The 16,761-nt window shown below is 38.1% G+C and overlaps 1 protein-coding gene across 7 annotated transcripts in view; it reads right to left on the bottom strand.

Annotated features, from left to right (window-relative positions):
- Window positions 1–16,761, bottom strand: part of AP4E1 (adaptor related protein complex 4 subunit epsilon 1) — a 74,349-nt gene that overhangs the window by 32,261 nt on the left and 25,327 nt on the right. For 5 of the 7 annotated variants that reach the window (XR_004959336.1, XM_036260077.1, XM_036260086.1 and 2 more), the window contains exons 7-11: window positions 15,851–16,017; window positions 9,999–10,072; window positions 2,039–2,161; window positions 1,827–1,936; window positions 109–248 (exon numbers count right to left, since the gene is read on the bottom strand). Coding sequence is in view for 6 of the 7 variants with exons in the window: in XM_036260077.1 (XP_036115970.1) it covers window positions 109–248; window positions 1,827–1,936; window positions 2,039–2,161; window positions 9,999–10,072; window positions 15,851–16,017 (614 nt within the window). In the remaining variant the exon portion in view is untranslated. Of the gene's footprint in view, window positions 1–108; window positions 249–1,826; window positions 1,937–2,038; window positions 2,162–5,941; window positions 5,975–9,998; window positions 10,073–15,850; window positions 16,018–16,761 lie in introns of all 7 variants that reach the window. The other 2 variants (XM_036260097.1, XM_036260103.1) reach the window with 2 other exon arrangements.

Genomic DNA, 16,761 nt, shown 5'->3' with positions numbered 1-16,761 from the left:
CTAGGCCTCTGAACTCAACTTGCAAGGGAGCATGTCTATATATCAATCATTTTAAAATCACTGTGTTAACTAAAGGTATCTTATGATTATAGTTCAAACAAAGGATATTTCTCAGCGAGCTCAGCTATTTTGCCAACCAAATTGATGATAATATACTCTTCTTTGCTCTGATGTAAATAGTCAAGCATCTTCTGGACAATCACTGTTACATTCTGTGCATTAGTAATTCTGTAAAGAAGTTCCAGAGTCTATTTAAGAAAAAGAAATAAAAGTAGTATTATAAAACTGTGCACGACAACCCAATAAATACAGTAACATACATGCTAATAATATGGTTGATTCTTCCACATCTACATATATCTCCTATGAGAGCAGGCCAGTTAATAGGTGCTCAAGAAATGCTCAGAAGTTAAAAAAGGTAACTATTAGAAATAAATAGAACTTAAGAAAGATAAAACTATTGTTTAAAAAATGAATTATGATGCCCAACCGGTGTGGCTCAGTGGTTAAGCATCAACCCATGTACCAAGAGGTCACCAGTTTGATTCCCAGTCAGGGTACATGCCCAGGTTGTGGGGCTGATCCCCAGTGTAGGGCATGCAGGAGGCGGCCAATCAATATGTCTCTCTCTCACATCAATATTTCCCTCTCTCCATCTCCCCCCTCCTCTTTCTCTCCCTCTCCCTCCCTCCAATCCTTCCACCCTCTCTAAAAATCAATGGGGAAAAAAAATGGTGAGGATTAACCAAAAAAAAGCTAAAACTTTTATAATCTATTTTCTAAAAATGTAACAGCTTCTTAAACCTACCTTACTTAATGCCTGTCTGAATGTGTGTGTGTGTGTGTACCCATATACATAGACACATAAAAATCCAGTCTCGCAAACTATATTTTCCACACCATCCAAACAACAGAAAACAGCACATGAGTGGGTTTGTCAGCTAAGGGGAAAAGGCCCCTAATGAATGGACAAAGGTTAGTGGTTCAAGCACTTCAAAGCATAGCAAGAATCTCAGGTATCAAAGAACTGTTTTATAGCTTCTTTCTCAGTGCTGAGGAACATAGCTCCTGCTGCCTTGAGTAAGATGAAGGAAAACCAGTACCAGAGTAAGCTCCCATTTGGCTGGCTTTCTAAGGCCCTAATTAGGTTTCTAAAAACATCACAGCTGCTAGAAATTAATATGAGACCAAGGGCCATACTAAGAAAATATAAAATATCATTTACTGGTGTTTTAAGATCAACAGTATTAGCAACAAGAGGATTTCCACAAATCCTACTTGTCAAACTTGTTCAAAATATCTTTAGGGCTCTAATTTTTCAGTCCTTTCAGCCAGCACTTCAAGTACAAAGTTATAATAGATTTTGAAAGATTTTTTAAAAAGCTGTTTCAGTTCATACTTAACTCTATTTAAAATCTATATATATATAGGTCCCCCATCTATAGCTTTCAATTTAAGAAGCTGCTTCAGAAAAGCTTCCTGTATACCCTAAACTGTATGTTATATACTTTAAGATAATCTACACCAAATTTATTTCCTACTCTAAAGTCATGAAATATAGCATTTCCAGGACTGAATGGGGTATGGTATTAGGAAGTAGATCAGTAGAAGTCTTCTGTTAGCTCCTCCTTGCCTTCTTTCTCCTTGTATGAAAGAAAGGTAATAAAACCAGGTAAAAGGAAATCCCAGTCCCAAGCAACAGGTCACTCCATACCCAAGAACCAAACACTCGTACATACTGCCTACCACTCTAATCTCTCCATAATAGCAACAAAAAGTTTAAAAATTGTAACACTTTCACATACACAATTCAAAATACCAGTTACCTCTCTTTTAATAATGGGATCAGGATGGTCTAAGCACTCAATTATTGTCATCTGGTGTTGAAGAGCCAGAGTGGGATCCTGTTGGATAACATAGGTAAGAGCCTTCAGTCCTAAAATCAAAGATCACATTATACAAAGTGACTTGAAACAAATACCCAGCAAATTTCAAAAGCTCTCTTTGTAATTTCTATCAAAAGAATCAATCATCTTACCTAAATATTTGAGATTTATTTTAGGTGATAGGACAAATTTTCCAATGCACTTGGCAGCCTTCTCAAGTAATTCTGATTTGGGATAAATAGAATAGACTGTATGTACACATTCAAACAGAATAGCTAGAGAAAGAAAATATAAAAATGTCAGGGCTCATGTTAAGGCATACTAAAATAACATTTATGTGGAACTCATAATAAAACTAACTGGAAAGTCAGTTTGAGTCAAAACTCCTTTTACAGAAAAATTTCAAAATATACACTTTACTGTTTTCAGACTTATACAGTTATTAGGCTTATGTTACCACAGTATAATTTAAAGACAATTATGTACAGTAATAGATAAAAATGATACAGTCAATCATGCAACAACTATTTACTGAACACCTCCCAAGTGCCAGGCATTGTTCTAGTAGTATGGATACAGCAGTGAACAAAACAGAAAAACCCTGCCCTCAAGGAGCTCAAACTCCAATGGACACACAGGTAATATATTTATCATCCCTATATAAGTAGATATTTGTATTTGAATGGTTTAAAATTATTTATTTAAAATAATTTCTTTTCAGGCAGTTTCTACCACTTGTATACAAAAACTCTATGTGGTTTATTTCAATGTCATTTTGGGATGCCCTAGCATTTATATCAAAGTAGAGCCACTGCTCAAAAATCTGCACATCACTTCTTTAAAATTAACCTTGAAGAATATAAAACAATCTATTGAACACCTACCTTGACAGTGCTCAATATGATTTTCTCTTATAGTCAAAGATCTGATAACTATGACAGATGACCAAAGTGGACACAAAAACTCTTTTAAAGAGCATTAGTCAAGGAGCTGCAGCTTTGCAATGGTAAAGAAGAAATCACTGAGGCACCATTAAGTCCTGCATGTCCTATGCAATCACAGCATGTGAAGTGAGACAGAATCGGCAGACTTACAAACAGTTCTAGTACAAGTTGAAGCATATTAATGTCCTTGACAAAATCACTCCTCCTCTATTTCCAAAAACTTAAAACATGACAATCAGACACTTATTTATGTACAAAATAGATTCTGAATATTGAACTAGCTATATTTTACACTAAGTTGTCTATCAATTGAGGCACAAAAAATACTGTGTAAGAAAAAACTTTATATAAACATTTCTATAGAAGAAGAAAAGAAATCAGAAATATAAAGTTCTTATTAAGAAGGGAACTGACTTGCCCTGGCTGGGTGGCTCAACCAGTTGGAGAGTAGTCCAGTACACCAAAGACTGCAGGTGCAATTCCTAGTCAGGGCACATACCTAGGTTGCAGGTTCAATCCCAGGTCAGGATGCATAATGGGAGGTAACCAATCGATGTTTCTCCCACCGATGTTTGCCTGTCTGTCTGTCTCTCTCTCTCCCTTCTTCTTTCTAAAATCAATAAGCATATCCTCAAGTGAGGATACAAAACAGAAAAAAAAGGAACTGACTTTAAAGAAAAATCTACAAAGTAAAGATATTTTGTATATTCAGATGTTGTGCTATAAAATGTCTTTACTCTGTACTATGAACATAGTTGACTTTACAACTTGGAACTAAACAAAGAGAGTCTTAACTAATTAACCAAGGCAGGATTGGACAAACCACCACTAAATCCAGCCCTCAGCCTATTTTTGCAAGCCTGTGAACTAAGAGTGGTTTTTACATTTTTTAATTGAGATATAATTGACATATAACATACTACTTTCAGGTGTATAATCACATTTTTCAAAGGCTGTAAAAAACAAACAAAACCACAAAGGAAAATGTGTGAAAGAAACTTATGTGACTTATAAAGACTAAAATATTTACTATTTGGCCCCCTTTTTAGAAAGTCTGCCAAACTCTGAACTAATAAATGTGACAGTCCTAAGCAAGATAAAAAATGATGGTCCATTTTCTATCATAAGTGACATATTTTCCTTTATGGATTCCTGCCATTCAGAACTCTCCTGTGCTACAAAAACGTCTCAATAGTCATCTAAAATCTAAGTTTATACATATATATACATGTATATATATATATAAATGCTCATAAGATTTCTAGAAAACTAGTATAAAATTAATAATTCAAAAACTGCATGTGTGCCCTGGCCAGTTTTGCTCAGCAGTTAGAGTGTTGGCCCACAGACCAGAGTTGCGGGTTCAATTCTGGTCAAGGGTATGTACCTCAGCTGCGATTCATCCCCGGCCCTGGACAGGGTCATGCGGGAGGCAACCAGTCCATGTGTCCCTCTCACGTTGATGTTTCTTTCTCTTTCCTTCTCTCTCCCTCCCTCCCACTCTATCTGAACATAAATACAAAAATATCCTCAGGTGAGGATGGAAAAAAAAACACTACATTTGCTAGTCAACTTAGGTGTAAATAAGCTGAAAATGAATTTAATAAGTTCTTAAATTATCTTCCCATCTAGAACTAAGTCCCTTTATTCTCCAACTCCACAAAATCTGAATATTTAATCCATACATGAAAAAGCAGGCATTCTATCTTCTCTACAATGGTTAAAAGAAAAGTGCTTCTGAGAATATCCAAATATAAAATATAATGTGGAGCTTTATTTACTCTTCTGAAGTAACCCAGATCCTAACCAAAATACCATCAAATAAAAATTAGCAACTTAAAAATTAATAACACTCTGGCCCTGGCTGGTTTGGCTCAGCGGTTAGAACATCAGCCTGCGGTCCAGAGAGGCCAGGATTCGGTTCCCACTAAGGGCACATGCCTCAGTTGCAGTTTGCCCCCGGCCCTGGTTGGGTCGTACGGGAGGCAGCCACTCGATGTGTCCCTTTCACATCAATGTTTCTCTATCTCTCTCTCCCTCCCACTCTGTCTGAACAAAAAAATGGGAAAATGTCCTCAGGTGAGGATTAAAAAAAATAATTAATAACACTCTGCCCTGGCCAGCTTGGCTCAGCGGTTAGAGCGTTGGCCTGTGGTCCAGAGAGACTGGGTTCAGTTCCTGCTAAGGGCACGTACCTCGGGTGCAGTTTGTCCCCGTCCCTGGTTGGGTCGTGCGGGTGGCAACCACTCCATGTGTCCCTTTCATGTCGATGTTTCTCTCTCTCTCTTTCTCTCTCTCCCTCTCTCTCCCTCCTACTCAATCTGAACAAAAAATGGAAAAATGTCATCGGGTGAGGATAAAAAAAAAAATAACACTTTAGCATCTGTGACTGCATTTATCACAGATATTTTGGGTTGGAAAGTGCACAAAATTTGAAGAAGTTCTACTGATACTTTATCCTTCAGATGACTTTACTTTCATTTTAAATAACTTATATCACTATCTACTGACACCACTCTGGCAGGGAGGTGGGGGTACTACTCAATGGAGACCAATTATCTACTCTGCTTCTTTTGACACTGAACAGGAGGGAATCCTGGTTCCTTCTGGGTGGGAGATGCGAGTATCTGCTATCCCACCCTGCCTGGGAGAAAGAGGGGTACTTCATTACTGCTCCCTATGTTGCGGGGTTGCCTTAGTATCCCTGCCCAGCAACACCAGCAATGAAAGCTCTGCCTCCCACTTCCTCTAACACCAACCCAGCAAAGAGGGGAGGGGTACCCTGTTATTCCCTACTCCAGGATAATGTGAAATCCAGGCTTCCCACATCATCTCCATTAACAATGCAAGGGGGGTGCCCCCATTAACACATGACAAAGATAAAATTCCTGCTCCCCTCCTGGGCTTCTCTGCCACCAGCCCACTGGGAGGGTTGGGGCACCTCCTTACACCTGGTGAGGATAGAAATCTCAGCTCTCCACTAAGCCTTTGCTGCTGTGGATGACCTACAGTTCTTCTCTGTGTGGTGCTTAGCTGGAACGAAGGGGCTAGTCTCTAAAGGTTTTCTATCTTGCTGCTTTGCCTGTTCTTCTTGGGTTGTTTTGTCTGTACCTGTTGACATTTCCAGGTTGCTGACTCTCCAGTCTGGGGTATGGGAGACAAAAAGAAAACCCAGTATTCCTCATGGTGTCATTTCTTTTGTCCCAAGGTCCATAACTTGTCTACCTTCATTTCTCCACCTTTCAGTCTTATGTTTATTTTACATATAATATCCAGGGTTTTTAGGTATACTTAGTGTGAAAAACAGGGAAAGCATCCTGGCAAGTTTTTCTCAGTGGTTAGAGCGTCGGCCTGCAGTGGACCAAGGAGTCGTGGGTTCAATTCCAGTCAAGGGCGTGTACCTTGGTTTCAGTTCGATCTCCTGCCCTGGTCGGGGTCATGCAGGAGGCAACTTATCGATGTGTCTCTCTCACATCAATGTTTCTCTTTTTCTCTTTCTCTCTCTCTCTCTCTCCCTCCCTCCCTCACACCTATCTGAAGATAAATGAAAAAATTATCCTCAGGTGAGGATTTAAAAAAAAAAACAGCCCAGCCCATGTGGCTCAGTGGTTGAGTGTCAACCCATGCACCAAGAGGTCGCCAGTTCGATTCCCGGTCAGAGCACATGCCCAGGTTGTGGGCCAAATCCATAGTGGGGGGCATGCAGAAGGCAGCCAATTGATGTTCTCGCTCATCAATGTTTCTGTCTCTCTCTCCCTCTCCCTTCCTCTCTAAAAATCAATAAAGAAAAAAAAAATTAAAGAAAAGCAGAAAAAGGTACTTCTATCTACTTCTGATGATTCTGTCCTTTGTACTCCATTTTATATAATTCTCCCAATTTTTACTAGTATACTAAAAATGTCATTCTGATCTTATCAGTACCCCGCCCAAAAATCTTCCATACCTCCAGATTTACACAATATGAAATCCAAACTCATTTGGCTGCCATGGAAAGACCTCCAGAACATGACCTTTCTACTGTTCCCATTATAAATTGTCCATTCAGACTAGTGAGTCAATGTTCTCTGACAGTGTTTTAAATATCTTCATTTCTGTACCTCTTCTCATGTTCCCTCTTCCTAGAACTCCCTTCGACCTCCCTTCTGGCTATCTAAATCCTACCTACCTTTCAGGGTCCTATTACATCAATAAATCACTGTGATCTCTACCACCTCTGAACTCCTGTAATACTGACTCCCTGTACCCACCCATTTGCATCCTGCCTTTCACAGGTATTATGCTTTCATAAATAAGTTATCTCTTCCATTATATTATAAATTCCTTAAAGGCAAAAATTAGATTTTATACTTCTTCATATCCTTTACATCACTTTATACAATGCCTGGCACATAGCAGATACTCAATAAATGTCTTTCATGTGATTTATTCCTTGACACTAAGGTAAGTTATAATAATGAAATTTCATAAAAATATGGTTTGGAAAGTATTAAGACTGTAACTCAATCAGGTAGATAACTGATAAAAATAAAATAACTTTCTTTTCCTTCCATTCAATTAAAACATATTATCCATTGATTAACCCAGTGCCAGACTCTGGGATATGCTGGCAAATAAGAGAGACACAGTCCCTTCCCTTATGAAGTTTATAATTTAAAATTCATATTCTTAAGCAATAAAATATTTATATTAGGATTACCAGAGAATACGCTACTATTGATAAAAATCAATGTTAGCTATAAACTATATCAATACAAATATGGGATTAAAAGCATAATGATGGAAAGATGAATAAAGGAAATAAATGAACCAATAGAAACTGTAAGGTTTCTGTGAAGGGTGAAACACTGGACTGACAGCCTACAAACTGTTGGTGCCGGCTGGTTCCAGCATCTTAGTAAGAGAAGGGTGTCCTAGCGGAAAACATTAAAAACTATTCCATCAGGTATACAGTATTCTCCAAATCAAAAGGAACAGGTAACAGTGGTTATCTCCAGAAAGGGCAGCTGAGTGGTAGGTGATAAGGATCAAAGGGACACTTACTGTTCACTGTATACCTTTTTGTACCTTTTGAATTTTGAACCATGTGCATATATTACCTATTCAAAAAAATAAAAAAATTAAAGCTGAAATGCAATTACAAAAAAAAAAAAAAAAAGCTTTCTGAAAGAAAAACAGATGATTCTTAACTGATTTTAAGCAGAATTCCTCCAGAGCCTTTCAAACTTTCACCCTAGACACTGACTGTCTCAAGCAAAACAACTTACTTTAGGTGCCTGCAAACACTCCGACACTTCTCTGGATCTCCTGACAGCTCCTAGCCAAACCACCTGCCTCAACAAGGGTCATCCTTGTCTCTGGCCCCTCACTCTTCTCGTTACACAACAGGATCCTTGATAATATCAACTCTTCATTATACTATACACTCATAAGGGTAGTGGCTGTGTCTACCTTATTCTTCCTTTACTCTCCCACACCTAGCATGAAGTAAGTCAATCAACTCTCTCCTCAATCTATACCTAGTTTACAAATCAAGATTTTGTTTTGTAGGCAGTCAATAAATACTGATTGAACAAATGAATAAACCACTCTTACTGCCTTTAATTACTATTCATACATGCAAAACATAAATCTTTTTAAATTTACTATCCCAATTCACTACCATTTGCATTATTTTTTTCTGTATGAGTCTTATGCATGCAATCCTTTCTCCTTATTCCTACTGCATCTTTGTCAAGCACTTTTATTTCAACTGAACTAGTTCAATTTCTGCCCTCTACCGTACACTTCTACAGCCATTGTTCCTAAAGATCCACAGCTGACCACTGTCTGAAAGAACCAGTGATGCTCTTCACCCCCTGCTTCACGGTACTTCATCAGATTAAGAAATGACTCATTTGAATTATATCTCTCCATGTCTCTTCTACTCTTCTCCAGGGCATGCAAAATTCAAACTATTTTACTTCTATCTTTTAAATATCCCTATTTCTTCACTGAGCTTTCTCAGACCGATCAATAAAGAACTAATAGTTCCTCCCTCTGGCTATTAAGATTGGAAGTTTTTTTTGGTTATTTTTCTGAGTTCTCCACCCTCCTCCCCCCAAACTTGTCTCCTATCACTAAATTACTTTTTCAAATTACATAAAATTATATATAAAGAACTAGTCTCTTCACAAAATAGTGTATTACACACACATATATATATATATCCCTATCTATATCCTACTCACCCTTCAGTTGTGCTCTTAAATAATCACTTTTCATAAAAACCTTCCTTGTTCTGCCTCACACCTAAGACTAGCTGCTATACTCTCCCACAGCACCTGCAATTCTCCTTTATAGCATTTACAGCGCCTGGCCCTTTCCATCTCTCTGGTCTGTGGGCTCAATGGTAACACCGTTTTATTCACAGCTGTATTCCAAGTATCTTATACAGGGCCTGACAAATGACAGAAATCTAAGAAATATTTGACAACTAGTTGACTAATTGATGCATTTAAGAACTGTCTTATTAAATGTGGAATAGATTGAAATTGCGGCTCTCACTCTCCTCCGCCTCCTTCTCCCTCCTCCCCTCCCTCGCTCCCCAATATAAAAAATTAAAAAATTTAATGTGGAACAGGTTTACTAAGCTGATGAATATTTTCAATCAAGAGATAATTTCTCTTAAAACATAAAGTCTTAAAAAAGAGACAAATATAAAAATAAATGTAGGTCAACATGTAAAATAATGCCATAATTTCAAATTATTTCTACTAGTTATTCAATGCTTTCATTGAAAATAACCCAAAGAATCACCTTAAGAATTGGCATATAAAATTCTACTGGATTTTGCCCTGGCCAATTTGGCTCGGTGGTTAGAGCGTCAGCCTGCGGACCAGAGAGTTCCAGGTTTGGTTCCCACTAGGAGCATGTATCTCGGTTGCACTTTGTCCCCGCCACAATTGGAGTCATGTGGGTGGCAACTAGTCGATGTGTCTCATTGATGTTTCTCTCTCTCTCTTCCCCCCCTCTCCCTCCCGCTCTATCTGAAGATAAATGCAAAAATGTCCTCAGGTGAGGATTTAAAAAAAAAAATTCTACTGGATTTTGCAGTATTCTAAAACAAATTCAGCTATAATACTGAAAAACACTGTTAGTCATTAGAGTAGCATTTACATATGTTACCTACCATATGTGACATTGTGATTTAACTCGGCTCTTCGTAAGGATTCATCAAGAACATCATACATTAATTCACTTGTCCTGTTTAAAAGATATTTTATTTGCAGTAGAATTATAGTATTACAACCCAATAAAACATAGTTTTTCAAACTTCTCTCTCTTTAAAACTGAGGATCTACAGAAAAGAAGTGAAAAAAAAATTCATTTTATGAAGTTATAAATTTCACTTTTTAAAGATTCCATTTCCTCTTTTTCATGAGTTTAACTCCTGTTTTATCAAAGCTGACTAGTCATTGAAGATAAACAGAAGTCAATCGATTCTTTCCTCAACCTGTACCTAGTTTACAAATCAGGCTTCTGTTTGATTGAACACACTATCTTTTAAAATTTTTCTTTATAATAAAATATTCTACCTGTTTCAAGTTACTATAATTCTTCACATATCCAGATTATTCCAGACAGAACAATATCTGTATTTAAACCATATAATTTTTTTAAAGTATTCAAATACTAGTCTTTCTTTGAGCAGCATTGAGTTCTTCAGAAAGAAAACTTTAGCTTTCATTTATGTTAAATATAAATAAAATTAACAAAGTTGTTCCATCCCTGTGTCTTCATGATCACTGATTACCATTATAATACTGGACTGAGGTAGATACTGTAAGAAAATGCAGTGTTTTACAGAACTTAGCCCTAGTCTTCCTGCCTGGAAAACTCCTCTCCAAGATGCCAGTGTGAAAACTATGGCTTCTCAGCTAGTATTTTTACATGTTTTACAAATTCAAAAATCACCAACAGAAATAAAAACTACCTCGACATAGAATACACACAGTAGTCTAGCAGAGAAAGTACACTATTACGCAAACAAGCAAAAACATCAAAATAATCTGGGGCTATACAAATTACGTAACATGTATGTATATCTTTATCAAAATTTTTTTCTCCAAATACACAGCTATAAAATTCAATCTGAAGTGAATGTACTTTTATTCTGTCTTGACCAAAGTATAAATATCCATTACTTTATTCTAAATTTCTTCATTTTATTATGTAAGCATTTCTTCCACTGATAATAACCATACAGTAGATATTATAAATCCTCCCCCACAAAATTTAGTAATACTCTACCTAGATTACAGTCTAGTCTCTTAATTTTTAAAGTCAATGTCTGGCATAAGTCATAATTAACCACATGAAATGTACAAACATTTGCAGACATGATCAAGCTAAATATAAATAACCTAAGAAGGAAAATGCTACAAAACACAAGAAAATACTCAAACAACAGATATAAAAGTCCAACAATATAAGACTTCTAGTAAATTAATTCTTTCAATTAAATACATTAGAATCGAGTTGGCCTTAGCTCAAGCGATTACTTTGTCATAGCAGACACTAAATACATTAGAATATTATTTTACAAAATAACATTTTTTTCCTTTACCATATGAGTTAATCACGTCTTAAATATAAGATTTGTGTTAACATAAAAACCTCATTAGAGTTGGGACAACAAAGGAGAAAACATTTTAATGTTCCACATTATAAAAGTTCCAATTTTTATTCACTTTAATTGTGTCTAATTTCTATTCAAATGAGCACTTTGAAGGTAGGCGCTCTCAATCATCACTGTATGTATTCCCCAAATGCATCCATGAAAGAAAAAAAGAAGATAATGACTTAATACATTCAGTTAATTTACTAAAAACCACAAAGTTCCTTCCTGACAACATATGATGGCAGTAAATCTTTTTAGACCAGTAAGGTCTGGATGCATTACTATGAAATTTGTGGTTTTGAAAGAGAATTCCAGTGAACTCCAACCAGAGCCCCACAATAAGATAGGTTAAGTTACAAAAAATAAAATATAATTAGGACAAACAATTCTAATGTGTGTGTCTTCTCTATCACATCCAGATTTTCACTCTAAGTTTCAATCAGGGTTGAGATTCATAAACACAGAAAAAAGTAAGACAGCAATACCAAGAGTGATACAGCCCAGTTAGCACTTATCAGGAGTTCACGGGCAAATGGATGCTGACAAGACATTACTAGAAGCAACAGCCTAGAGAGCAATCACTTCATAAAGGTAGATAGAGTAAGAATCAGAATATAAATGAATCCTGCTGCATAAAAGAGAACCATATCTCATAAAGTCACTGATTAGCAATTATTTCCTCAAGCCAGAAATACTTCAGGGACTCAAGCCATGGTCCTTGTTCTCAAGGGAACTAAAATCTAGTTGGATTTGCTCTCAAACGTTCAGAAAAATATTAAAAATAAGTATAATGTGTGCACACATGCACATAGAGAGAGAAAGAAGGAGCAAATGAATCTAAGTAAAGGGCATAAAAGAGCTCCTTGTACTATTCTTGGAACTTTTCTGTAAGTTTGAAAAACTACGGCAAAATAAAAAATGACTATATATATATTTGGGAAAATACCCATAAAACATAAATTATTGGCTAAAAAATAATTTAGACAAATGAATTAAGAAGGTGAAGTGCTCACATCCAACAAGAGCAAGAGTCAGCAAGCTATAGTCTGGAGGCCTCATCTGGCCAGTTGTCTATTTTTATATAGTTGCTTCTAAGAATGATTTTTACATTTTTAAATGATTGCGGGAAAATATCAAAATAACATGACACATAAAATGTATGAAATTCAAGTTTCAATGTCCATAAATAGGTTTTTTTTTATTAGCTGTGCTCATTTATGTATTGTGTATGACTGTTTTTGAGCTATACAACAGCAGAGTTGAATGGTTGCAACAGACAACATATAGCTCACAAAACCTAAGTATTTATTATTTGGTCCCTGACAGAAAAAGTTTCCCAACCCCTAAACTAGAATGACTAAGAAAGCTTTGCAGAAGATATAAAGCTTCAGAGGTACCTTTCATTAAGAGTAGGATTTAGATAAGCAGAGAGCCAGGATTATCCCAGCAACCTGAATCTATATACTTCTAATAAAGTGGTTTACTTATCTCTAAGTAAGCATTAGGGAAATCTTGCTTATCTTGAACCCTCCAGGTGACTACAGCCTAAGGCTATAAAATTTACTTAGTTTAGCAAGATGGAGGCGTAGATAAACGTGGTATCATGTCCTCCTACAACCACATCAAAGTTACAACTAAACTACAGAACCACCATCATTCAAAACCACCTGAAATCAAGCTGAATGGAAGTCCTACAACTACGAAATTAAAGAAGCCACATCAGGACTGGTAGGAGGGACGGAGGATCCACAGGCTGATCCCACACCCATGTGTGGGGGATAAAAATCAGGTGAATATCTCCACTGGGAAGGTCCTCCCTGAGGACTGAGGGGTCTCTGTCTCACACCAGGCTCTCAGTTTAGGGTTCCAGTGCCAGGAAAAGAAGTCCCCATAACTTCTGGCTGGAAAAACCAGTGGGAACTGAAGGTGAGGGAGGCTGAGGCGGCTGGAGCCCCAGGCAGCTCCACTTAAAGGACCACCGCACGGACTTACTCAGACTCACACCCTCCAGGCTCCAGCATGGGGAAAGCAGCTTGAAAGGCACCAGTCATATGGGTAAGAACTGAGCGATTTGGCACTGGAGTGAGGGCTGGAGAGGCAGCTTTCTCCAGGACAGACGAGCTGTCAGAGGCCTTTGTTCCTCTGGTGAGCCCATCCCTGGGGCGGCAGACAGCCACCATATCTGGGACTCCAGCAACCTGGCTCACACTGCTTGCCCTGCCCTGGTGCTTCTCTGAGGCCCCGCCCCACCTCACCCAACTTTCAGGCCCACCCAAGCTGTTGCCAGTTGCTTTACCATATAATTGGCCTGTCTTGGATCCTGCTTCAGGTTTTCCTAAATTCTTTCAAACAAGCAGCATCTGGTCTCTGCTAGCCCCATACCTCTCATTAATACATAGAAACAAACACAGGGAGGCAGTCAAAATGAGGAGACAAAGAAACAGTCCCAAATGAACGAACAGAATAAAACTCCAGGAAAAGAACTAGGTGGAATGGAGATAAGCAACCTAACAGATGCTGAGTTCAAAACACTGCTTATAAGGATGCTCAATGGACTTAGTGAGAACCTCAGTGAACTTAGTGAGGGCCTCAAGAGCATAAAAAAGGACCAGCGAGAAATGAAGGAAGCATTAACTGAAATAAAAAATAATGTACAGAGATTCAATAGTAGAATAGGTAAAGCCAAGAAGCAAACCATCGATTTGGAATATAAAGAAGCAGCCCTGGCCAGTTTGGCTCAGCGGTTAGAGCATCGGCCTGTGGTCCTGAGAGACCTGGGTTCGGTTCCCGCTAAGGGCATGTACCTCAGTTGCAGTTTGTCCCCGGCCCTGGTCGGTCGTGCGGGTGGCAGCCACTCGATATGTTCCTTTCACATCGATGTTTCTCTCCCTCTCTCTGTTCCCCTCTCCCCCTCCCACTCTACCTAAACAAAAAAATGGGAAAATGTCCTCGGGTGAGGATTAAAAAAAAAAGAAGCAAAAAACACCCAATCAGAACAGCAAAAAGAAATAAGAATCCGAAAAAATTGAGGATAATGTAAGGAGCCTCTGGGACAATTTTAAGTGTGCCAACATTCGCATCATGGGGGTGCCAGAAGGAGAAGAGAGAGAACAAGAAATCAAAAACGTATTTGAAACAATAATGGCAGAAAACTTCCCTAACTTGGTGAAGGAAACAGACAGACATACAAGTCCAGGAAGCACAGAGGGTCCCAAACAAGATGAACCCCAACAGGTCCATACCAAGACACATCATCATCAAATGCAAAAGGTGCCCTGGCCAGTTTGGCTCAGCGGTTAGAGCGTTGGCCTACGGTCCAGAGAGACCCGGGTTCGGTTCCCGCTAAGGGCATGTACCTCGGTTGCAGTTTGTCCCTGGCCCTGGTTGGGTTGTGTGGGTGGTAACCACTCAATGTGTCCCCTTCACATCAATGTTTTTCTCCCCACCCCCACCCCAACTCTATCTGAACAAAATATCAAAAAATGTCCTCCGGTGAGGATAAAAAAAATTTTTTTTAATGCAAAAGTTTCAAGACAAAGAGAGAAATCTTAAAAGCAGCAAGAGAAAAGCAGTTAGTTACCTACAAGGGAGTTCCCATAAGACTGTCAGCTGATTTCTCAAAAGAAACTTTGCAGGCCAGAAGGGAGTGGCAAGAAATATTCAGGGTGATAAAAAGTAAGAACCTACAACCAAGATTACTTTATTCTGCAAAGCTGTCATTTAGAATCGGTGGCCATATAAAGAGTTTCCCAGACAAGGAAAAGCTAAAGGAGTTCATCACCACCAAATCATTATTATATGAAATGTTGAAGGGTCTCCCCCTTTTTTTTTTTTTTGGTACGCGCCCCTAGCGGTAACCCAACCCGAGACTCTCTGGTCCACAGCCCCACGCTCCAACCGCTGAGCCAAACCAGCCAGGGCTTGAAGGGTCTTCTTGAAAAAAAAGATAAAAAATATGAACAAACAAAATGGCAATGAATACATGTCTAGTGACAATTGGATCTACAGACAAAATGAACAAGCAGAACAGAAACATTCTCATAGACACAGAGAAATTTTGTTGGTTGCCAGATGGGAGAGGGGTTGGGGGAATGGGTGAAAAAGGCGAAGGGATTAAGAAGTACAAATTGGTTGTTAAACTGACAAACCTCAAAGGGAAGGGGGGTTGGGGGGTGGGAAGAAATAAACCAAAGAACTTATATGCGTATATGCATAACCAATGGACACAGACAACAGTGTGGGGAAAGGCAGGAGGGGGGCAGGAATGGGAAAGAGGGGGTTAATGGGGGAAAAATGAGGAACATCTGTAATACATTCAAAAATAAAGATAAGTTAAAAAATTTTTTTTTTACTTAGTTTACCTTTGATCATCTTTTCCTAGAAGTCCTAGTATTCTCAAGAGCTGAATTTGTAACCACGGTGCTGGGACGCTGTGGTAATTGAAATCTACTGGGAGCTTTCCTCCAACTACTTGCTTCAAAATTGTTACAAAACTCCCAGTTAAGTCTTTATATCCAGATGAATTCTCCTACATCCAAAAATACAAAACCAAACAAACAAAAAAACTTTGTTAATAATAATGTCTTAATACATATAAAATAGACTTCATTGAAATGCCATACAGAATCTAACCTAATACATGTTGCCTTAGAACAGCGGTTCTAAACCTGTGGGTCACGACCCCTTTTGGGGGTTGAACGACCCTTTCACAGGGGTCACCTAAGACCATCAAAAAACACATTTCTGATGATGATTCAAAACAGTAGTAAAACTACAGTTATGAAGTAGCAACAAAAATAAGTTTATGGTTTGGGGTCACCACAACATGAGGAACTGTATTAAAGGGTCACGGCATTAGGAAGGTTGAGAACCACTGTCTTAGAAGTTTCATGTTCACATTTAATGAAACAGTGCTCTTATCTGTTTAATTTCTTCCATGATGACACTCCTATGGCTACCCAATCCAAAGCTGAATCATCACCCAAAAAGCTCCCACCACTCCCTACTTGTTCTCACACATGGTATAATCACATTTCAAAAGTTCTTATAATTACATCTTATAGAGAACCTTTAATAGTTAATACCAAGCAATTAAATCAAAAAGTAAAAAGAACTGGCATACTGAAAAAGGGCTGTAACATCTCTACTTTTGATTAAAATTAGGCCTGTTTGCAATCTCTAAACTTGGCAAGACTTCTCAGGTAAATGAGCTAAATGTGTTCTGCGTGGAAGAGCACAGAGCACAGCCAAGGCTATTCAAACATTTAAACCC

The sequence above is a fragment of the Molossus molossus genome, unplaced genomic scaffold (assembly GCF_014108415.1).
Source record: "Molossus molossus isolate mMolMol1 unplaced genomic scaffold, mMolMol1.p scaffold_m16_p_1, whole genome shotgun sequence".
In the NCBI taxonomy this organism is placed as follows: domain Eukaryota; kingdom Metazoa; phylum Chordata; class Mammalia; order Chiroptera; family Molossidae; genus Molossus; species Molossus molossus.
This window is presented reverse-complemented; position numbering and strand designations above follow the sequence as displayed.